Source organism: Haliaeetus albicilla, chromosome 3, assembly GCF_947461875.1.
Source record: "Haliaeetus albicilla chromosome 3, bHalAlb1.1, whole genome shotgun sequence".
Taxonomy (NCBI): domain Eukaryota; kingdom Metazoa; phylum Chordata; class Aves; order Accipitriformes; family Accipitridae; genus Haliaeetus; species Haliaeetus albicilla.
This window is the reverse complement of record NC_091485.1, coordinates 25,173,114-25,197,406: the sequence shown is the minus strand read 5'-3', so window position 1 is coordinate 25,197,406 and position 24,293 is coordinate 25,173,114. Positions and strand designations below refer to the sequence as shown.

The following is a 24,293-nucleotide window of genomic DNA, read 5'->3' as shown; positions in this document are numbered from 1 at the left end:
GATACCATGAGGAGATTCATTTTAACTCCTGCTTTAATATGCTCCTAACTTTCTGAAACCTTCATTTTTTAGGCTATTTTTTTCCATGGCTTTTCATTGACTTAAAGTTGAGTTTGTTTGGGTTTTTGAAGATTTCAAGAAAGAAGTACTTGGGCCATTTTTAAGCTCTGGGATAGTGAAAATAAAAAGCTTGTTCCCAGGGTGAAAGAAGAATTTCTGGCATCTTAATGTTTTCTGTACCCACCAAGTGGCTTCAGTGGGAAAACAGTATTTGTCACGGAAATTGTCCTTACTGAGGTATGAAGCCTTCAGCATTCCAGTGGAATTTTGTTTTGATTTGATTTAAAAACACTTTGTGAGCTTTTGCCATACATTGGTCACAGGCTCTTTTTTTCTGCACTTTTAAAGCATAAAAGGAAAGGGAGCCTGCACTGTACATGCAATCATGGTTGATATTGGCCTGAGCCATATGGTGACCAGATATTTATCCTGTGGATCGCTATCTATCTCTGGGCTCACAGCTCCCCTCCTTTCCAGATACAGCAAAAGTTACTTTGGGAGCACCTACACTGCGCTGTTTATGCAACTATGCCCTTGTCTGCTGGCAGCAAACTCATCCGCGTTTGCACTGGAGCAGACAACCCCATCCAGTTTACTTCCTCCCATGCAACTGTTTGTTTTCAGACCTGACCCTCTCCATCTAACCAGGCCATTGCAAAAGCTCCAAAAGGTGATTTTTTTTGGCCTATTTCTAGATCGTTCCAAGAAAATGAAACAACAATCCGGCTGCCCTATTTCTTATTCATCACTCACCGTGTGCAGGCAGCAGGAGCAGTTTCTCCCCAGGGTTCCAGCACTGGATGCAAAAAAAAAGTACTACAGTGCCTAAAAACGTGCTGTGCTGCAAGAGGAAACAGCAACTGCCCTTTGTCAAGAAGCTGGGATATACTGGAATATGTGAGGCCATGTGCCAGCAGCAGGAAAAACATACATATTTGTATCTGTATATGCTGCACTGTTTCAGCATCTACAGATGTTTGAAGGATACCGGCTTTTGCTGACTATATCCATGCCAAATTTTCTTTTGATCGATTATATCCAAATTTTTCTTCTCTTGCTAGCAATTATTTATTGCCTACATCATTTCTATACTGTTTCTATTCTATTCTAGTTCCTACATTTTGCCTCAACCTGAAGAACCAAGATGCCTTTTCTCAGTGTAGTAAAGGATACGATTAATACCTCTCACATTTCTTTGCTTTCTCTCTCCTATTGGTAGAGCATTTTAATGTGTTCACTACTCAGATTGTACCTCAAGCTTACAGTCTGTAATTCCTTGAGGAGTTTTTCCAGTGCATAGCTGAGCCCCTAAGGGAGGTGAGGGGGCTGCACTGCAGTCAACAGTGTGACTGTGGCTTTAAATCAGCTACCTACAGCCAGAAGCATTCACCACCTAATGCAGCATTAATTTTTTTTTAGATTTTGCAGGTACACTGAGATCAATGTTGGTGTGACTTTATCATTACCTAAACTCAGTTCAGGTATGTCTGCATGAGCAGCCATCACTGCTTGTCTCAAGCAGGGAGCTCCTGCAAAAGGCCTTTCTGTTGCACAGATGAACTTTAGCAATAGTAAAGTGTTTTGCCCAAGGACTGGATTTGTTGGCCACAGTCTTCATCTCAGAATTTCCAGCAATACTGGCCTGCACTGTTAACTGTCCAGAGGACTAGAGCTGAGGCAAACCTGAGCCAGTATTGTACAGCAAACAGGGAGAGGGTGGTGGACCAGAGGCAGGCTTAATGTAATGCGATTTAACTGCTGTCGGTTTCATGTTGACTAAATAGGAAGTTGAATGTGAAGGTAGATCACGCATTACGAACTTGGCCTAATATGGTGAACAGGATACAGTCTCATTTCTGCCTTGTGTAACTCTTCTGAAGTCACTAGTTTCATCAGAAACTCGTGTATGCTAGCCTTTTCTCACATCCTGAGAGTGTATGCCTTTTGAAGATGCACACTCAGTGACCTAAAAAATCTAGATGCACTACTGAAACCTCTTATGATGTCTTATTAATGTACAAGAATGCTATTTACATCATAAACACTATTACATGTACTTTTTATAGGAAATCGTAATCTCTGGCAAACACTCAGCTCTTAAGCCAGTGTAAATTTGTCTTATTTGTATGACACTAAAAGCATTTAAATATCTTATAAAAGAGGCAAGACAACATGGCTATGAAGACTATGATTGCCGTTTTATTAAGGATTATCAGTTTGCTTGTTTACTAAGCATGGACATAAGCTTACATAGAGACACTTCCAAGAATTAGAGATCACATGCTTTTGAAGAGAGTAAAAATTACCTTTCAGGCTTGCATGCTTGATCAGCTCAATGTTATCAGGTCATACATATGTTAATTTCCATTTCACTCAACAATAGCTAAATTCCAAAATACATGACAAAACAAATGCAGGAAGAAATTACCCATTTTTAGTTTATTTGTTATTAGGAAGAAAAAACAAACTAAAACATCATGTTCAATGCACTGATTGGTTACGTAGGATGGAACTTCATATGATTTCTAAGTGGCCAATGCTAGAAATACACAAGTTCCTAATCATATAGATACAAATAGTCTGACTTAAGTTCATGAAAATGGGTTCAAGATCCAAGCACGTGAATGAGCATTCACCGGATTAGAAACTATTACATTACACTCTTGAGTTACAACGTGAGCACTCTATCCCACCAGACACTTAACCCATACCTGCTTTTAAAATTAGAATTTATTTCCCTTTTTGTTCTTTGTAGCCAAAGCCTCCCTTTTACGTTTTCAAAACAGTGCTCAGAGTTTCCTAGACAGCTGGGTGAAATACCTCCCACACAAATTCTATTCTATTTGAGACAGACAGACAAGCACTTTTACTCCACCATAGTCGTGAGAAAAGCACAGTCTGACAGATGTGTTTGAAACACACCGAGTTTGCACACAGCTGAACACAAACACAGCAGATGCCCTCACCACAAACACTGGAAGAGGTACTCGGGTGTACTGGTCTAGAGGCAAGATCCTTCACTAGCAAACAGACATGTGAGGCTGGGCCTGTCTGATGCCCAGCTCTCCTATCTCAGTGAATTCTCCAAGTTGCCAAGCCAACGGGATGGTTCTTCTCCCCACCTACTGTGTTGAAGCTGGTTCACTGTGAAAAAAGTAATGCAAAGATGCAAGGGGAAAGTGAGAGTAAGACCCCTGTAGCTTTGTTGCAGGGAGGCCTGGAGGGGATGGAAGAATTTTTGCATTTCCAAGAGTACCTATACATTTTCCCATAGACATCGGAATAAACACATGAGCAGCATCTGGAGCACGGCTCAGGGCTGTGTCACTACAGGGTGATCCTGCCCACTGAGCTGCAGATTCAGGCATCCTCTTCCTTACTCTATTACAGGCCTCATGAATTTTGCATTCTTTACAGCTAGGTGTTTCGAATCACCCTGCTGAGGCCTGACGTCATCCCTGCCTATGTTTTAATGCCTAAACCAGGTGCCCAAGAGCACTGTGAATTAGGCTTCATATCTCTAATGATTTTCATCTTGTTTAATTTGAGGACCGTAAGAAGCATTTTCTTTGTATTTTAGGAATTACTTGCCGCATCACATATGAAGTGATCCCAAGCCTACACCCTGTAGCTTGCGGAGTACAGGAGATGTTCTCTTTGGACTGTGGTTGTTGAAATGGAACATCTGCATTTCCAAGAGCGACCAAACCCTCTGAATCAAAGGGCTGTGGTAATAGCCAGCATAAAAGGAGTGAAAGCAAACATGAGTGTAACGTTGTTGCAGCATGTATTTTTGCTTTGACCGTACATACTTCTCATTAGAAAACAAAAACAAAGATGCAGGCAGCTGCGGAGAAGAAAAAGCAAAATGTAAAATGCCATTTCTTTTTTTCTCTGGATAAAGTGAGACAGCAAGTAGTGAATATCCCAGACTGAATAGCTCAAATGCCCTGGCACTTGGCTATAGATCATTTGTTTCTTAACAATGACTTTGAAAATAACTTGTAGTGCTAGTGATTCAGGTTTGCTACTGGCAACTGTTCAGTGACCAGAGATTAATGACTTGACATTCTCTACATAATTTTTAGTGATCTTTATAAAAATGCCATTGCCATTTCTGGAACTGCAGTGGAAGTCAAAGAACTGCACCAGTGCAGCGGCCTCTGTCCGATATTATTTGAAACCATTACTTTACTGGAGTTTCCTTATTTGAAGAAACAGTCCCTGCTGGAGTCTGGGAGTAAGGTTTAAACTGGAAACACCAAGACACACTGCAGGGGCTACACATTTAACGCTGTATCTCTCTACTCTTTCTGAGGTAGGTGTGCTACCCTGCACATGGCTCTTGCCAGGACACAAACTGGAATGCTCTGAACTTCTGGTGTTGGGGAAGGTGGCCTCTCCTCCCCCAGGCAACACAGGATCGCAGAGTGGCTGCGGTCGTGAGGGACCTCTGGGGGTCAACTTCTCCAGCCCCCCCCCCCCCCGCTCAAGCAGGGCCGCGTCCAGCCACCTTTTGACGATCTCCAAGGATGGAGACCCCAGAGGCTCCGTGGGCACCCTCAGCTGGGTGACCCTCACAACCACCCGTCTCCTCCCAGCAGCCAGCGGAGGCCCGTGCTGTGCAACGCTGGCCCCCCTCACGGCGGAGCCGGGCCAGCGGCGGGGGCCGGTTCCCGCAGAGGAAGGAGCCGACAGCTCCGAGGCGCCTTCAGGGAGCCAGGGCTGACGTTCGGCGGGCGACCTCCTTCCCCGGCACGCCGCCATCCGCCGCCGGCGCTGTCCGACCCCTGACCGGAACGGCCGTTTTCCCCGGCGCGACGCCGGTCCCTTGCCTCCGCGCGCCCCTCCGCCTGCGCGCAGGGCCCGCCGTAACCGCCGTGAGGGGCACCCAGAGGCAACGGGTACGAGGGGGGCGCTTCGCCCCCTCCCGGAAGAGCCCAGCGCCGCCGCCGGGCTGTCAAACCCGCCCCCCCACCGGAGCCGCGGACCGGTTCGGACGCGCCCCCTCCCCCCCCGCGTCTTGCCGCGGCCGCTTGGCGCGCACCACCCACTCGCTCCCGCCGCCGCGGCCGCCCCTCCCGCCCTTTCCTCCCCGGGTCTCGCGGGCACGGCGCGCGCGCGCCCCCTCCGACCGTTGAGCGGCGGCGCGGCGGCTGAGAGGAGAGGGAGGGCGGGTGGGAGAAGAGCAGCGGCCGCGCGCGCCCCCGCCTCGTGCGCATACCTTCTGCCTTCTTCCCCTCCCTGCCCGTACCGGAGCCTTTCCCTCCGCGCATGCGCCCTGCGCCTTCGTCCCAGCCACCGCCCCCCCCCCCCCCCCCCCCGCCCGACTGTTCAAACAGGAAGGCGGACATGTTGGTGTCTTTCGCAGGTTTCCTCACAGTCGCCGCGGCCGGACCTTACGCTCTCCCCTCCCCTTAAGCCACCTCCTTTCCTCCTCCCTCTCACGCTGCAATCTCGGGTCGGTCCTGAAGTGGTCCGGGCTGCCGTCCCGTACGTGAGGCGGAGGAGTGGGGGGGCGGGGGAGCGGAGCCGGTGTTGGTAGCGGCGGGAGGCAGCAAGGAGCCGCCGGCGGCCGCGCAGCGAGGAGGAGGAGAAGTAGAGAGGAAGAAAGATGCTGTTGCCGTCGCTCCGCCGTTGAAGTGACTCGTCCCCTGCCCGCGGGGGGCACTCGCAGCGGGGGCCCGGGCGGCCTGTGCGCGCAGCTGGCAGCCCTGCGCTGCCCGCCCGCTCGCCTGGAGCAGGCAGGGCACAGCCAGGGAGAGGGGCAACCTCTCCCCCCGGCCCGCCCCGGGCTCCCTCGCTCTGTGCCCATGGAAGGACCAACCTCACGGCACTGAGACACGCCGCCGAGAGGACTTTCTACGTTGTGTTTTTTTCCCCTCTCGTTTTTGCCTTGTTGGTGTGCCTGCAGGCTTTTGCCTTTTTTTTTTTTTTTTTTTTTTCGCTTTTCTGTTGTTGTTGCCTTCTGGTTTTCCGGTGCGCTTCGGAACGTGGCACCGACCCGCCGCCGCTCGTGCAGGGCGAGGAGGAGGAACCGCTACGCTGGCTCCCAGGGCGGCTTCCCCGACTGGGAAAATGAGGTTGCTGAGACGCTGCGGCCCGAGTAGAGGAGGGAGGGGGAGGAAACCTGCTGCTACAGAGTTGTGAGCAGCCCAGGAAAGTGCGTGCGTGCGTGGAGAAGGGGGGAGAAGCACCCTCGTCCCCCCCCCCGCCGCGGACTCGCCTTCGGTTTTCTCTCTCCTTGGCGGGGCAGCGTGGGGGACTTGCCTCAGAGACTTCTGTGATTGAAGGGATTTTGCAGGAAGCGCTCCTCAGCCTGGTATAGGCTGTGTGCTTTCTCTTTTGTGCTCGCTTGTTCCTGTTTTTTACTTTTTCATTATTTTTTTCCTTACTTTGCTCTGGAATAAGGGAAACTTTTTATCTCTGGAAACATGTCGACGGGAGAAAGCTTTGAGTCTCGGTTTGAAAAAATCGATGTGACTTTAAAGGACCCCAAATCCGAAGTGAACGTGGACTGTTTGCTGGTGAGTAGGGAGCGCCGATGGGCCCCCGGTCCCGTCTCCCCGAATTTCTTACCCTGTGGGACCGAATCTCGCACTCCGGGCTGAGTCACCACCCTGCTTCACTCCGCACTAGTGTTTTGTTTATTCAGCGTGAAGGCTGAAGGTGCGTGAATGTCTCTCTACAGGGAGAGCGGCTTTCATGCCAAGGAGGTGCCCGCCCGGTCCTGCCTCAGACTTGTCATCTACTCGCTTCGTGCACCTTTTCTTCACCGACTCTCATAAGGGGCGGTGGACACTTTGTACAGAGGTGTAATTCGTGACTGCCAGTCCTGTGTGTGAGCAGAAGACTGTAAATAGCTTTGATATATCAATTCCTTATTCAACAGCAACTTTTTTCTTTTTTTTTTAAGTGTGAGGTCCTCTTACATCGTGGTTAAGCGCTGCAGCGCTGACTTCAGCCTGTTTAGCATAGACGTTTGCAAATGCTAACTAATGACGTGTAAAACACAGCTCTAAGATTAATATGCCCATACAGGTGGGGAAGTAGTCATGGCAGGGGTTTAAATGCATTTTAAACTAATTGGTGTGTTAGGCCTGAGATAGAGGGCTGCTTGCTTATTGTTTCCCTACTTGATCATACCTGATGGTTCAATGGATCTCTCCAGTGCTGTCAGCGTTAGAATTGCATTGTAAGAAAGCAAACCATAACGCTTCCTGACATAAACCCAACATAATTTGGTAGTTGCTTGACCAAACTGGATGATATTTTAGTTCCAATTATAAAAAGTACTTCAACAAAGCATATGCCAAATCCAGCTGATGTGTTTGGGATGTAGCTGGGTACTTAGATATGCCTGGAGATGCCGGTAAATAGTAGCAAATTGTAATTTGTGCATTTATGCTGAAGTAGAGAATTTATTTTCTTTGTAGCAAGTGATATAAGTTCTTTAGTTTATTTTTTTTCTGTCTTTCTGTTGTCAGAGAGGAGAATGAGTAAGCTGAATTTGTTCCTAGTATGAACTCTGACATTTGGGGTTTGGGGGGGGAAGGGAGGCATGGGGGAGGAGATAGCTCTTAATAGTCACTCTTCATCTTCTGCTGCATGGCTCTTAGCAGAAATCTCACTGGCGGTGGTGAGAGAGGTGAAAAGAATCTAAGGAAAGATCATGTACAAGTTCATGATATTGTGTACTCTGTTTAGCTTACTACTGATTTGTGAGCCTCTGAAGTGTTGACAGGTCAAACCTACATCCCTGGCTAAAAGCAGAGCCTTGTGGATGTTGCTGCCACAAGGGAAAATAGCACTGCATCTTCCAGTTAACTTGCTTCTTTTGATCTAGTTTACATATCTGTCATCTTAGAACCACAACTAATGAGAAGAGCTCTGATGCTTAGGATATGCTGTGTCAATTTTGATAACTCAAGACTACTGTTAAATCTGACACTTTTACACCCAGCTTCTATTGATAGATGTCAAGAGTATAGATTTAGTTTAGAGTCCAGGGTTTTATGTTAACCATGACTCAATTTGCTAGCATGTGCTTTAATGCTGGCCATACTATGGGAACGTTTCTACAGTGATAGTAAGGAGGTTGCAGGTATCAAACATGCAGTTGATAGTATCTTTGACTGTATTCCTTCACTTTTTAAACTATTTAAGGATTTGCCCCTTTTCAGTTCAGTTATCTTAATTGCGATTTGGAGCTAAGCTGTAGTCAGTTTGGGAATGAACTTGTTGGGGTGCTTCCCTTCATGCTTGTGTAAAGTTTTAGGACATGTGTTTGCATCTTGGATCTTAAGGTCTTATGTCCTTTGAAGTGACATTTTTTTAGAAATCTGAGATTTTTGGTCATACCTTTGTGTATTCTTTTAAAGGCAGCGTCTTATGGTGTAGTCATCAGAATTATGTTGTTGGTTTTTTTTTTTGTTAGCCCTAGTTACAAATACTGTTCTTTTAAACAAATATCAATTAAAACAAAGTGCTGCTTCTGAAGAAATCAGCTGGTAGGTTAACTTCATATGTGTTTGGTCACTATATCAATCTCTCTGCTGGCTGGATTTTTACTTTGTTTTGTATCTCTCACCCTGAGTTGGTCCTTGGGCTCTTTTCTATAGAATTTAATTATCCTAACACTTTTTAAAGCGTTTAAATATTTTACGCCAGTTCTTAGTGTGATGATTCACACTACAAGCATCATTCTTGGCCTAAGGTGCTATTGATGTATCAAATACATTGTAATCTATGTGGATATGTTTTTAAGAAGGCATGCTTAGGTGTAGGTGTAATTGATCCGCACTTAAAATACCTTCTAAGATGAACACCCCATTCCCCTCCCTGCAGCTCTTGGTTAAAGAGAGAGACTTCTCAGCCTCTAGGCCTGGTACACTTAAAAAGAAAATAAAATCATGTTTTTATGATCAGACTACATTAAAAAAATCCTCTAAAATCTAAAACCCTTTTTTTCTTTGATTAAAGTTGTGAATTTGTTATTTATTATTGCTTTTACTTTTCCTGAGTGAAGGTGTTAGCTAACTGTGTGTATCTGAGTCATAATATATGAATAACTGATACACAGACACTTTAAATTCAGCATCTGATCTTCTATACATGTAGGCTTAAGATGCTGGAGTTTGCCTTTAGTTTCAAGAAACACTTTTTTTTGCCTGGGTGAAGAAAAGTCTCACCAATGCCCTTACCTTCTCTTATGTTTTTAACCTCTTTAGCTTTAATTCATTTTGCTTCTGTTCTTACTCTTCTTCCCCATCAGTTTGTATCCCCTGTAGACTAAAAGGCAGGCATGGAATAACCTTTAAATCAGTTTTGTAACCATTTTGGTTTTTGTAAATGTCATAAGCTAGGTTATATATAGCTAGAAAGATTCTAAATTTATGTGAAGTAGTATGAGAACACTAAGAAAAGAAGATGGGGGGATGCTGATAAAAAGGAAGGTGTGTTACCATTTCAGGAAGGTGTGGGAGAAGAGTGCTGACAACAGAGCAGGCAGAAAAGACACACTGAAGACTACGTAACTGCAGCATATGCTGCAGGAAGGAAATTCATAAAGCTGAGGTGCAGGAGAGAGATATGTTTATTTGTCCAGTTTTCTCTTACGCAACTGTAATAAAACCAGTAAGAAACCTAAGTTGCAACTGTCTGTAACTAAATTTGTTTCTTTGGGCCTTCCATGTACTTGATTTAGTAGTAGACTGGGAAATCATAGATGGGCTGTCTTTTCTGATGAGCCATGAGAAGGCCAAAGCCTAAGTTCTGTGTAAAGCATGTGTCATGGCATAATGTAGTTCTTTTTCTCAAAATATAAGGTACTAGGAGTCCTACAGTCCTGAAAAGATCTAATAACACTGTGAAGGTTGCATTAGATAGGTAGTCACACTATAGGCCATGCAAAGATCAGATACTGGTGTGAATACCATAGGTGTGCTAAGTAGAGCCAAAGGCAATGTAAGTAACTAGCTATTAACTTGAGCTTAGTGTCTCATTAATGATATTAAACAGTGGGAAGTAGTATTCAATGAGCATACTTCTACAACAATTTTGGAGTAAAACCAGGTTTCTTATTCCTCTGTGTTTCTTACTAAATCCTTGGGGTTTATGGCCTTCCAGTTTTTGGAGAGTGGGGAGGGTGGGGTGTAACAGGTGAACGGATGAGGGGCGTCTTGACGTGAAGCTGCCTATGCTTTTGATTAAAAAGTAACTAGTAATTTTTCATGAAGATGTTTTTTGGTGCTCTCTCTGCTCTGATACTAACTCACAAAGAGTCTTTTCATGTTTTATGTAGACACTTGACTAACTCAATTATTCAAGTACTTAGCCAATTACTTGAGTAGTTGATTTTTAAAACTTCAGACTTTTGATGGTCTTAATCTTCAAAGATGTCAAATGTTTCATTTGTTCAGCAGTTTGGCTTCAAATTAACTGACAACAGTAAACACTGCACATGACAAACTTGTTTTATCTAGTCTGAAGATGTTTCCATTTTTGTTGTACCAAAAATACACAGGTACAGAGCATGATTCACCTGTTTTTCCTAGGTCTATTTCATATTCAGCTAGATGAATTGATGTTCATCTGTCTTGCGTAGGAGAAGGTGAGATGGTCTCATCATCTTTGGGATTTGGAGTTCTGAATCTGTATTGTCACTAGACCTTTTTTCCCTTCTGCTACACTTGTTTGAAAGCACTTCTGAAGACCTTATGGTTAGGGATTTGGTAAATAAATAATGTAACTCAAAGTACCCTTATTTCAGAAGTTCTTATCTATCAAAATAACTGTTGAAATCGCCTTCACTGAAACCACATTAACTGTGCTCTTAGAATCTGAGTGATAAAATGCTGGAGAAACTTGGTATCCGGGAAGCTTACTCGTTCGCTAATGAAGATCATACATAGAAAAAGCCGAGTTTGAACATTTGCAGATTGTCAGCTTCTTCATAATGCTGTAAGTTGTCTAAGTAAGGGGAAGTGTCATGATTGACTAAATCTCCTTGGACACCTTTCTACCTTTCTTTAGATCCAAGTGCAAGGTCCTGCGCTTGGGTTGGGGCAGTCACTAGTATCGGTACAGACTGGGTGTTGAATGGATTGAGAGCAGCCCTGAGGAGAAGGACTTGGGGATATTTGGAAAGAATATCTGAATGTCTCTCTCTTCTGACAGAGAGAGACTTTTTATCAGGGCCTGTAGTGACAGGACAAGGGGCAATGCTTTTAAACGGAAGGAGAATAGATTCAGATTGGACATAAGGAGGAAGATTTTTATGAGGGTGGTCAAGCACTGGAACAGGTTGTGGATGCCCCATCCCTGGAAGTGTTCAAGGCCAGGTTGGATGGGGCTTTGAGAAACCTGGTCTAGTGGAAGCTGTCCTTGTCCATGGCAGGGGGCTTGGAACTAGATGATCTTTAAAGGTCCCTTCCAACCAAAACCATTCTGTGATTCTTTAGTTAGATTTAAAATAAGACTTCTGGCTGACCTAGAAATATAATTCTGTGTCTTCAAGTTACCATATCCAAGCTTTATATGCAAAAATATAATTGCAGGTTAATATCACCTGCTTATCACTAAGAATTATGAAATATATAGGTTGATGTGAAATTAAAATATGTAACTTGGTATGTTAATCAAAGGTAAAATGCAGCTGTAAATTGGCTTTGGAAATGCAGTAACCTGGTGAATTCTCATTTCAGGTTGGATCTTTTAGAAGCCTTTTTAAATATTATGTAAGCCTCTAGAAAATTAACAGTAGACCTGGTGGGACTGTCAAAATGTTAGCATTTGATTCACAACGTATGGTAGGTTTTATACAGGAATAACAGTTAACTTAGCCAATTCTTCTGCTTATAAAACTAGAGGCTGTAGGTATGTAATTATTTATTTTTCCTATTAAAAAAATGTAGTCAAGAATGATAATAGAAAGTTGATGTTAGGACACGTTTCACCAAGAGGAATTAAAAAAACCAACCAAAACTCTGTAGTAGATTATAAATGCTCTTATCAAGTAAAAATATTTGTAAACAGTGTCATTTTCCCTGGCAACTGTGGAGTGTTTTAGTTTTTTGTTGGTGGCGGGCAGGAAGAGGGAAACACCTGGAATTTGTTTGTTGGACAAATTGAAAATCAACCTGTTGGTTTGTAAATCTTTGGGGACACTGATTGCTTCAGGAGCCACTCATTGAGATCTTAATAAATATTTAGAAGCACTGTGAGTGGATGATACGGGTAGCCTCACAGTTGGTGTTAGCAGAATTTGCTAGGACATACTTTATTATTACATAAAAATAAAAAGCTTTTTTTAGGTCTCTTACCAAGGAATACTGAGATGTTTGTCTCAATACAGGATGTTTATTTTTAATTTGAGAGGTCCTAAACCATGTAATTAAGAACTTCTATTTTTTTGCAAATGTTGCTTGATGCTATTTATTGAAACTCCTTTGTCATCAAGAAATTGCAGTTCCGAATGGAGATACTGAAAAACTCAACTTCCTTCTTTGAGAACACAGTTAGAGAATGGTTGAAAACTATTATGTCTTTGCCTTCATTTGTCCAGTCATTGAAGCAGTAATAAAGCCAGAAGGATGATGAGACAATATTGGTAAAACTGGAAGGACTATGCAGACAACACCGGTTTAAACACTCATTTAAAACAAATGCAAATAATACCATCTTTTAGCTTTCTTGGTAGTCTGCTGAAATAAACACCCTGATTAACAGTGGTTGAACAAGAGCTGAAACTTGATCTTTGTGAAGAAGTGGTTTGGAGCTCTTGTCCATGGTATTTTGCTCTGCTGAGACAATTGGATCTCCTGTAGTGTAATCTCTAGTCAGGTTTCTTCTTGGCCTTTTCAGTATTGATGGATATCCAAACAACATCAGCAGAGTATAACATGCTGTGGTGCATCTTTAGTTACAGCAGTCCAGAGACTGTCTAGACAAGCAGCAGTTACTTGGTCTGGTTAGCTGCCCATGTTGCTAGGGGAGAACGGGCACAGGATCAGTACCAGCTTCTAACTGAAGCACAGGTCAAAGTCTATTCTGATACTCAAAATCTTGTAAAGGATTGGTTTTAACTAACTGAAAGATTGCCACTCCCGTCAATATTTATACAATACAAACTGTCATGGGGACAGTACTTGAATGTCTTTATTAATAAGTCCTAATTTAAATCTAACCACTGATTTCTTTATTTCAGCTTTCCCTCTTAAATTTCTTATATGCATTCATTTTTCTGTTTCTTTTATAGAGTTGAGAAATATGTGAAAGTTTTCCTTCTTTTTCAGTTGCATGGTCTGAGATAATGTGATGTGCAAAGATGTGATGCTTGGAAACCTCTGTAGAAAACACTACACAAACTAAGGCTTTATTTTGGACTGTAGGTTGCAAGTACCTAAATGTGTTTCTAGCTTGTGTCTGTCTGGGCTGCAGAACTTGTAATTGATCTGGAAACAGAAGTAAAATATGTACTTTTTTTTTTCCTACAGATCTTCATGAGTCATAGTACTCACTTTAAAAAATATAACTAAGAAAGCCTTGAATTTGAGTAGTTATGCAAATACTGAGTAATTTTGTCTTTTTTTTTCCTCTTAAAAGCTGCATAGCATTTAGGTAGTGCTGCATTGTATTCAGATATATTAAATTCTAAGGTATAAATATATTGAGAGGAAAACTGATACTTCCCAATAAAGTCTATTGATGTTAGATATCCACATATGAAATGCATTAATACAAGACAGCTCTTTTCCCATGTAGTGACTGACTGCTATGATAATATTGTTTTTATGGAGGTGAAAAAGGAGAGACTGCCTGTGGTAGAAGCTGAAGTGCAAGGTGTTAGTACAACAAGCACCATCTTCCTTGAGTATGGATGACAGAGTCCAGCATGTCAATTCCACCATTGAGAGCTAGGGGTACCTTTGAGAAGTGTGAAGTGACTCTATGTTAAGGTACTTGGGAGGGGAGGAAGCCTCTCCAGCCAGGAGATGATAGAGTAGGAGTGGATGGGGAAGATCCTTCAGGGAGGAGTGAGACTGAAGGTAGGACAATGAGTTTGTGCTGGTTATACTTGCCCCATGCCTTTTCACAGATGCCAAGTTGTGCAGAACAACAGCAGGCATAACACGAAGCTGTAGTTGAAAACAGAGGTAATACTGCCTCACAGTTTGTCTTGATATTATGCACTGCTGTCAGTGTTAGAGGTGGAATCATAGAATTTCCTCATGAGCCCTTCTTTGTTAAGAAATCTCATTATACCAATTTATTATTATACTAATCTCTTCTTAGAAAGTAGCTTTGATTGTAGGCGCACAAAGAATCCTGTTAGTAATAAGCTGCCAGAATTTACTCCCCCTTTGCAAAGAGGAAGGGTTTTTCTGCCACTTCAATCTACCTAGCAGTTTGTTTATTGCTCTAATACCTCTTCTGTGACCTGCTGTCCTCCTCCTTAAACTCCAGTTACTAAGTTCATTGGTAATTAAACAAACAGTTGCCAGCATAACAATGGTATGGTTTGTGGTGGTCTTGGGACGTTCAAATCTGCTGTTACATGCTATATGTCCTCTTTTGTAGGGATACAAAGCCAAAAATGGTGGCAGCCAAATGGTAGACTTATTTGGACTTGGAAGTTTTCGCTCTGCTAGTATTGGCAACAATTGTCATGGCCTTTGAAACAAGGGCTATTGCTGCCAACACTAGCAGGGCAAAGATGGTGATGGAAATAACAAAATGCCCATTAAGGGCTATGGAGTGAAAGCTGAACTATTGATGTGATTGTGTGTTTTGTTGGGTTGGTTTTTTGGTTGTGGGTTGTGGTTTTCTTTTTTTTTTTTTTAAGAGTACACTGAATTTGGAATTGGAGATGTCATTAAGAAGTTAGGCTCTCTCTGTAGAGAATAGATGAGTATGCTTTCTGGAAGAGCTTTTGTCTTCTGTGTTTTACTAAAATGCTCGTGGCTGTTCTCAGCCTTTCTCATACCCCACAAACGGTTTTGTACATGCTGTTTCGGGATGTGGCATGACCTTAAAGTGTCTGGAGATGCTTTTGGCTTCTAAAATAAGATGGTTGGAGAAATCTTTGGAACAAGTCATATTGTGGTTATGAAACAAGCTGTGAAGACTCTTGTTAGGAAGACCATATTCAGGAGAATTCTGGGTTATTTATCTAAAGAATAGAGTTGTAACACAAAGAAGGTCTTGTGTCAAGTAACTTACAGACTCAAAGCCATTCATTGATTGCACTTGGCAGATTGGATTGGAATAAGGAAACGACTAAAAGTCTTTCTCCCTTTTAATTCTTGATGAGTGTAAGGTCAGAGGAGTCTTTGAAGTTTTCTCCTATTGCTTCTTTTCTGTCCTAAAATGCCTTCAGGCTTTCATAACAAAGCTTTTATCCTTGATGTGATGTATACATAACACTATTTTCATCAGCAGTTTGGACTAGAATTGTAATCAAAGATGCCATTTAGAGGAAAAATTGGAGTGTTATGATGCTGGTGCTGCTGGAGCTGCTTCGGTTCTGGGATGGCAACTGTAAGTGACTCCTGTGTAATTTTCTGCCTTTTGTACAGTGCAATTGATTTTTGGCTAGCATCATGAAGGAGTTGGGATGGCTGCATTGTTCTTGACCTTGCCTTTTCTTTTGGTCATGATAGCCTCCTCTTTGAGGTCCTGGCAAAGAAGGGAGACAGATCAACTTCACCTTCATATAAAGAATAGTTTCTGTAATAGTTCTTGATAAGTTCATCAGAAAGAAGGGCCTGAGAACTATGAATTCTAGGGGAAAGAAAAAAGGAATTTTTTTGATATACCCTGTTTCATTGCAGTTTGACAAACTCATAGCCATGGTCAGAAATAAAAGAAAAGATTGATTAAAACCATGTATTTGCAGGTTGAGAAGTTTCTTCCCAAGTTTCTGATGCCCTGGGAGTAGAAACTTAATTTTTCAATTCAAAATTCAACCAGCATAGGCAGTTGAAGATTTTCCTTAAAATCAGGCTGTCTTGTGAGAGGTTGACTACCTGTACCAGAACAGGACATCTTTCATTTTCTATCTTTCTTGTGTGTTTCAACATCAGCAAACTTACCTTCCAGAGTGTTGCATTACTCATGTTTTGTGGGAGGAAATAACAGCATCCAACAAAGGTGTACTTGAGAAGCAAGTTGATGAAATGGTAAGCTTTCTTCTGCACGAGGAGTTAGTTACCAGTCAAGTCTTTACATTTAACTTAAAAAAAAAAAATTCTTACAAAGTGATGGGTTAGCAAAAGTGAAAAAAAAATGAAATATGACTATGAGTTTTTGAGAATTACTTTCAGAAGTAATCTGATGTTTTCACAAAATACATTTATTTTCTCAGAGGAGTTGGAATCAACATAACCTTTTTCATAACAATGGAAAAGACACACACTTCTTTTTTTTAACAAGTAACTTGCAACTTTGAGCTAAAGCATATACTTAAGGTTAGACAATCTCCTGTATATCTTGCTTGCCTTGGAGTTGCATCATGATAAACAAATAGTTTTTAGGTATAATGAAGTGCAGCTTATCCATCCTAGAGCTGTAGAAATGAGCTGTTTTATTGGTTAAGCCTCCTTTCTTCATCTAGAAGAAAGTGGAAGCCATGTTAACCAAATGAGCTCATGCTTAACTTGGGCAAGATACCTGGGTCCTCAGCTCTGCAAAACACAAGAATAACTTGATTTTTTAAAACAGAAGGGGCATGTCTGTTATCAAGATCTCATGTTCTTCACTGTTAATTTCTGTTTCACTTCTACTGCAGAAGTAAAGTAGTAATCAAGTTCTGATAGGAAGAGGAGGAGCGACTAAATGGTCAGATGACAAAAGTAATTTTTTCAGTAATGCCAATCCTGTATATTCATATGCTCTCAAGTTAATTCTTAAACTCGTACAGAAGATATTTGCTTACCATAAATCACTTCATTCTTAATAGGTTTAAAAAATAACTGTTTATCTATTTGACTTTGAGATTGTGGAAAGTGAATCATTGGATTTAAATACTTTTTCTTATTTGGGTACCAATCAAATCTCTCCTGAAAAGACAGAGAAGTTGAAATCAAAGTTGGTGTGCCATGTTACCCTCTTTTCTCTTGCTACTTATTAAATGAAATATCAACAAATAGGGAGCATCGGTGTAGTATCAGACTGTGATACTGTCCTTTTGTACTTTTGGAATATTCCTAACTGCAGAACACAAAACAGATTTTGCTTATGGGGTGGTAGTAGGGTACAAGAACCAGAAAAAATGTTCTTTGTGTAGGAGGAAATCTTGTCTGTCTGTAAGATAAAAATACAAATATGAGGTTTGGAAAATGGGCAGAGAAATTAGGAAGATTATAATTAAAGATGATTTTGGGGTTGGAATTGTTGGGCCTATGGCAACTTAAGTCAGGGCTTCCTGATTTCTTCAGGCTTTTTGTGAGACTGTTTTGAATTTCTATTTCCTGCATCTAAAATAAGGAAGTACTTACACACACCCCCACCCCCCACCCTGGGTTTGTGGGTTTGATGGTGTGGAGGCAAACTACTGTTTGTACTCTTTTGAAGAGGTAGGGAAATTTCACTGGTAGTACCATGGTGTATTTGAAAAATAGACATCAAGCTTCAAGCACACATGTGGCAAATATAAAAGATCCTAAAAAGTCGTCTTCTCCACAAGAAGACTTTTTGGACTACATGGAAAGGAAGGTGCGAATCTGTTTATAACATACCAGTGAAGATGCAAGGTTGAACTGTGCTATTTTAATACAAGTCATTGCTTTCAGATTCTTAAGTATTTTGAGTTAGAGTTGTGTTTTCTTTAGTTACTGATGTTCCCACAGATAAATAGCGGAAACTAATTTGTCTGAACATGGACTTATGACTGCAAGATACTGTTTTGAAGTAATGAATATTGGTTTCTCTGTGTATTAGTGCACATATTAGTACATGAGCCTAAAAATTACTTTGCTTCAGTATAATAAGTAAATTTTTACAATGCCTTAACTTTTTTACTAGCATGGAAACTTTAATGTTGACGACAATGTTCTTTGGTCTCTAACTTTGCATAGACTATGTGGTAGGGATTTTTTGTATTTTCTAGGGGGAAAATTGGAGACATATTAAGAAGAGCTTCATGAAGTTTGGTGCTTTTTGTGGAAAAAGTTCAGTAGTGCCTGACTGCTTGAGCTCTGTTGTGTGTGTATACAAAGCTGTTAAAATGAAGATGTATGCATTTTAAACTGCAGTTAAACTTATAAACTACAGTGTCCAATGCTCAGCTGATAATGCTCAGTAGTGTAACAGGAGGCTGTTCCTGTTTGCCATAGTTTCCAGTAGTGTAATTGCTGGAGAAAAGGGGGAAAGATCACTGAAATGTTCCATTGACCTAAGTAGTTCAAGGGTTGTAATAAAGTTCATTAGTTCTCTGAAATGTTCTCCTTCTTGTAAGCCTTACATATTGGGTAGGTAGTGTTTTTCTATCTTAACAAATTCACATGTGGCTATTGCTTGCCTTTTACTTCTGAAGGTATGCTGCACAGGTTTCCAGGAAAGCCTTTCTGTGAAAAGCTTCATTAATCACTTGAGATCATCATTAAATGAATGAGTTGGCTAGAAAGAAAAGATTTATGTTCAGTATATTCATGGTACTTTTTATAAATATACACACACACTGAAAAATATGAAGTCCTGACATGCATTTTCCTTTAAAACAAAAAACCTGCAAATTCAGTTGAAGTACTCTAAGCTTCAGAATAATTGATAGTTTTTGTTTTCAATATTGTGAAATTACAATTTCCTACTCTAGATTTTGTTAGAAGGAACTATGATGAGAATGTTTCTATACCCTGTGTGATGACACCAAAACAGCACAAGGAATTATCTGCATAAAGTTTGCTAATATGTAGTTGAATTAGAGTTGGTGAGACATCAAATATACTATTTTAAGAATATCTCAGAAGATCTCTTGGTGGTCAGTGGTTTTTACTCAGGCTGGCAGCCTGTCACAAGTGGGGTCTTCCAGGTATAGATATGGACCTCACACTGTTCAACATGTTCAGAAATGATCTGGATGATGGGATTGAAAGCACCCTCACCAAGTTTGCTGATAACACTAAACTGGATGGTGAGGTGGACACTTCAGAAAGGAGAGCCATGTTACAGCGTGACCTGGACAGGCTGGAACAGTGGACAAGTAAAAACAGTATGAAGTTTAACAAAGACAAGTGCAAAGTCTTGCACCTGGGAGGACATAATGAAAGAGCTGAGTGCAGGCTTAGGTCTGTGTGGCCGGGCAGCAGCCTTGTTGACCTGCGAGTCCTGGTGGACAACAAGCTGAACATGAGTCAGCAGAGTACTGCTGCAGCAACGAAGGCAAACTGGATCCTGGGCTGCATTCCCAGGGGCATTACTAACAGAGACGTATATGTGATTATTCCACTTTGGTGCTGGTCAGGCCGCACCTGGAGTGCTGTGTCCAGTTCTGGTTCCCACAATTCAAGAAAAACACAGACTGGAGAGGGTCTAAAGGAGGGTTGCAAAGATGATTAAAGGGCTAGAGAACCTGCCTTGTGAAGGAAGACTGAAGGAGTCTCCCTGGAGAAAAGAAGGCTCGGGGGGACCTCATCACAATATTCCAGTACTTAAAGGGCAGCTACAAAGAAGATGGAGACTATATTTTCACAAGGAGCCACATGGAGAAGACAAGGGGCAATGAGTACAAGTTGTACTGGGAGAGATTTCGTACCTGTATGATAAAGAAATTGTTTACAGTGAGAACAACCAATTGCTGTAACAGCCTACCCAGTGACATGGTAGAGTCCCCATTGCTGGAGGTTTTCAAGATGTGACTGGACAGGGTGTTAGAAAATCTCACCTAGGCTCCCTTTCCCATGACAGGTTGGGCCAGATGACCTTTCGAGGTCCCTTCCAATCTGGGCCATTCTATGGTTCTGTGATTTTCAAGCTTTTGAGGAAATACCTGTACAGTGTTTCACTGATTGGTTTTTCCCTTTGTCTTTTCCTAGCTTTGGTTTCAAAGCATCAGGGAAGTTCTTGAATCAGTGCAGCAATCTGTTTGCAGCAGTGCTAGTTAGGCACACAGTAATTACAGGTACTATATGTATAAATTGCTTTCTCAGCCATAGCTATCAAGGTCCCATTTGCTGAGGCAAGACTGTACAGGATATGATATTTATGCTGAGCAGCACAATGTTCTTGTCATTTGTCTTGTAACACCAGATCCGGTCAGACTGAAAAAAAGCAACAGACTTAAAGAGAAAAATTTTTAAATCTAGTGGCATGACGAAATGAAGGAAACTCAACAGAATGCATACACAACAAATCTAGTTTTTAAGTGGACAAAAAGATAAACTGCGGTTAGGTATTTTCCTAAATATTTTTCATCCTAAATGGCAGCTATATATTGCAATTGTGTCTGAGTTTAAAAAAGAAAAACAATAGGAAAAGCAGCTCCTGTGGACTCTATCTGGAAGAAGGACAAAAAATATTCCCAAGATGTAAACCAGCAAGTTCAAATTATCCATTTTGGTTGGGAAAAGATCTCTGCTAAGCTAAGAGAAACTTGCAAAATGATCAGGAGCTAGAAAGAGTTCTTGCTCTCTTTGTCTCATAATGGCTTCAGGTGAGAAGTAGTATATAACTCCAAATTAAGAATTAGCATGGAATAAAGTTTTCAGTGAATGGGATGCAATTCGTTGTCATGAGTGTGGCAGTAATATGATGGGGATTATGAAAGATTGTTGCCATATACAGTCAACTGTAGCCAAGCAACAGTTAAGTTTTACTGCATGAAGATAAGCAGTTTATTTGGGCATAAAATCATGACTTCAAGTATGCCTATCAATATGCTTTCAAAAGATAACTGAAGTAGTTGGTTGAATCTGGTGTCTTTCTGATAGAGCCTGAAGAATTAAATCCCAGGCTATGCTCTAATTTCAAGTGTATTTTTTTCTCAACAGATTATTATTCTGTAATAAAACTTTGAAGCGCCAGAGATTCATTTTAGAATTTAACTTTTGCAATCAGAGAGGTGTTAGGATGAGCTATAGCAACAAACCCCAGGTCAGTGTCTGTCAAGAGTGAGGCCACAGTCTTGCTGCAACAGCATCTTGTTTCTGTTTTGTATCAGTGTCTAATACAGCTACTACCCTTGTGCTACATGCAGTAGCTGTAGTAATTAGATATGCGCCTCTTAAAATTTACCTTCCTTTTATGTCTTGGTTTTTTTGGGACGGGAGGCAGCTACCATGATTAATAGCAGGACATGTTCTAGATGAAATAAAAATGCATCAGAAAAACTCAGTGGAAAGAGCAAATCAAATTCCAGCTAGTGTTTTTGCTCATTTTTCAGTTGCAGTTATGTAAGGCTTTTGGCATTCTCCATTCACTTTTGAAGAAAGTAGCTGCTCCAACATCTGCTGTGCCAAACAGGCAAATTCAAGCACTATTACTGTGGTGTGGCAAGGAAAAGAGGTTAAATCAGGATATCTTTTAGTCATCCTTTTACCATTAGCTTTCTGTTTGTATTTCAACTAGTTCAGAATACAGTGTGTCTGTAGTTGGCTCTTCACAGAACTGAAGTTGTAAGAGCTACGTTCATCTTTTAAGACACTTAAAGGTATGCCTCTCCCTTTTTACAGAAAGCAGCAAATTTATTCTGAGGATGGGATAAGAGATGTAAGCTATATCTTCTTATTGGCTTTGCCATTCTTAAGATCTTACTGCTGGCTCTGCCATACTTATTGGTGGCTTTGGCATTCTGGTAATTAAAAATCAAAATATGTTTTTGATATGCTCATGATATTAAACAGTGTTTGGAACCAGAGTGAGTCAGGTTGTAGGATCTTCAGAAGGTTTTCAGTCGTTAAGATTAATTTTTACATAGAAATAGCATGTGAGACTTTAGAACTACTCCACTCAGCTCTTTTTCTGAACTTTCTTGCTCTTGTCTTCTGGACAGCTGTGAACTTCCATATTGGTTTTCAGAAGGAATAACTTGTCTATTCATAGATGGAATTGGTTTGACTTGATGTTAATCTTCTGCTGTGTTCTTGTTTCCTTACAGCAATATGTACAAAAAAGAGATATAGTCAATGATATCATAAATGATACAGTCATCTTTAAACCTGCATTCTCATTTATAAAAATTGGCTTTTAAATGAATTTGTTAAACTGGACTAAGTGTCACTGTCGTGTTTTAGGCCCAGCTGGCAACTAAGCGCCATGTACCTGCTCGCTCACTTCTCACCCCAGTGGGATGGGGAGGAGAATCAGAAGAAAAAGTAAAACCTTGCAGGTTGAGATAGGGACAGTTTAATAGGACAACACAAGGAGTGAAGTAATAATAACAATAACACTAATAAAAGAATGAATAAAGCGAGTGATGCATAATGCAGTTGCTCACCACCTAGAACCTGATGCTCAGGCCGTTCCCGAGTTGCAATTCCTCTTCTCCGGCCAGCTCCCCCAGTTATGTACTGAGCATAGCATCATACAGTATGGAATATCCCCTTGGCTAGTTTGGGTCAGCTGTCCTGGCTGCACCCCCTCCCATCTTCTTGTGAAAATTAACTCCATCACAGCTGAACCCAAGATAGTCATCTTATCTTCCAGAGAATAAATGGATTAAGAGGTTTTTCAATGAGGTAAGATTATATAAGAGTTGAGATTTGTCATGTCGTAGTTCAATAGGTAAAGGGACACAATTATTAAGAAAGGACCAGTTCACATGCTTGTCCCTTAAATCCAAACTGGAAGGAGCAAGAAAGAAACTCTAAACGTTTGAATGTGATATGATCTTAAAGTTGATCTATAGTGATTCAAAAAAGAGAGGAAATTCAGTTCTTTTTTTATTTGCTCCAAGTCATACAATGTGGCATCTTGACTGAAGCAAGTAAGGGGGTTTTTGAGTGTGTTATACGTGACAGTATTAGGTGAAATGCTGCATTGCTTGTCTTCTCTGAAGACTTTGTCTTAAGCGTAGAGCTTTGCATCATGAACTACTTTTAATTTTTCAAGTGCAGAAGAGTGTGTGTGTCTGTTGCAGTTTTTGGTGGTTCTCATTTCTCCTGCCAAGCAAACAATTTTTGAAATGTGAATCAAAATTGCATCACAAAATGAAAGTGATAGGTCAGGGGTTTTTTGATTATTTTTAGGGGTTGGTTGTTTGGGATGTATAAATGTACATATACAGAATGTATACACACACACACACTTCCTGCTGTTAGACCTTTCTTGCTGCCAAGTGATTGTTTTTTTCCTTTTCTAAATCAAATTGCTTATCTGTAATTCAGAGTCTAGTTAACTTTAATAACAGAGTTTACTTCAATGCCAGTGTGTTTTGTTTGAATACCACAAAAGATGTAACTTTTCTTAATTTCCTCTTAAGTCTCTGAGGCTAGGTAAGTATGTTCAGTTATAAAATGACCATGGTTGGTAATAAGCATCTGTTTCCAAAATGACTGTTTACATGCATGTTATTTGTGTAGTTCTTCAGAAGTTGGCTCTGTGGTCCAGCAGGGACTTCTGGAAAGTGAAGTGCAGGATGTCTGACAACAGCGTAATTCTGAATTCTTGAGATGATACTACTGCTCTTTAATTATGTCCTGGAATATCACTTGTTGATATTTTGTAGTATTTAGAAATTGGGAACTTGCTTTACTATGTGTTTTACAAATATAGAGTTTATATGAATAGGAAGTAGTAGATACTACCTGACCTGACTGGACATGGCTTTTGAACCACTGGTTACATATATATATATATATATATATATATATGCATGTACGCATACAAGGTATCACTAGTCCCTTAGTTCATGTAGGTTTCTAAGTAAGTAGTGCCTTTTTAATGGCTTTTTTTTTTTTTTTTTTTAAATTGGATGCCGGAAAAATTCTTTCATAAAACAAATGCTGGGAAAAAATCATATAGAAGTTGGAAGCAAGTCAAACATAGCCTTTCATTAGCTTTTGTTTTATTTTTTAGAAAACACGTTTTCATCAGTTTTGCTCTCTGCTTAATGAGAAACTAAATGACAGCTACTCAAAATGATCTGTGGGATGGAGGAACAGAAAATGTAATGTTAATGTGCTCTTATTTGTTTCATGGCAGGCTTTTATGGTGTGACAAAAATATTGCTTGCCCTCATCTCCTGTACAGATTAAGTTAATCAGCCCAAGGTCAGCCTTGCTCTCCTGTAAGGACAG

The 24,293-nt window shown here is 41.0% G+C and overlaps 1 protein-coding gene across 1 annotated transcript in view; it reads left to right on the top strand.

The window, feature by feature from the left end:
* Window positions 1-5,382: 5,382 nt before the first annotated feature.
* Window positions 5,383-24,293, top strand: part of ROCK1 (Rho associated coiled-coil containing protein kinase 1) — a 95,532-nt gene continuing 76,621 nt past the window's right edge. Inside the window, exon 1 of the mRNA XM_069779126.1 lies at window positions 5,383-6,587. Within this exon, the coding sequence (XP_069635227.1) occupies window positions 6,495-6,587 (93 nt within the window). The 5' untranslated portion in view covers window positions 5,383-6,494. The remainder of the gene's footprint in view (window positions 6,588-24,293) is intronic.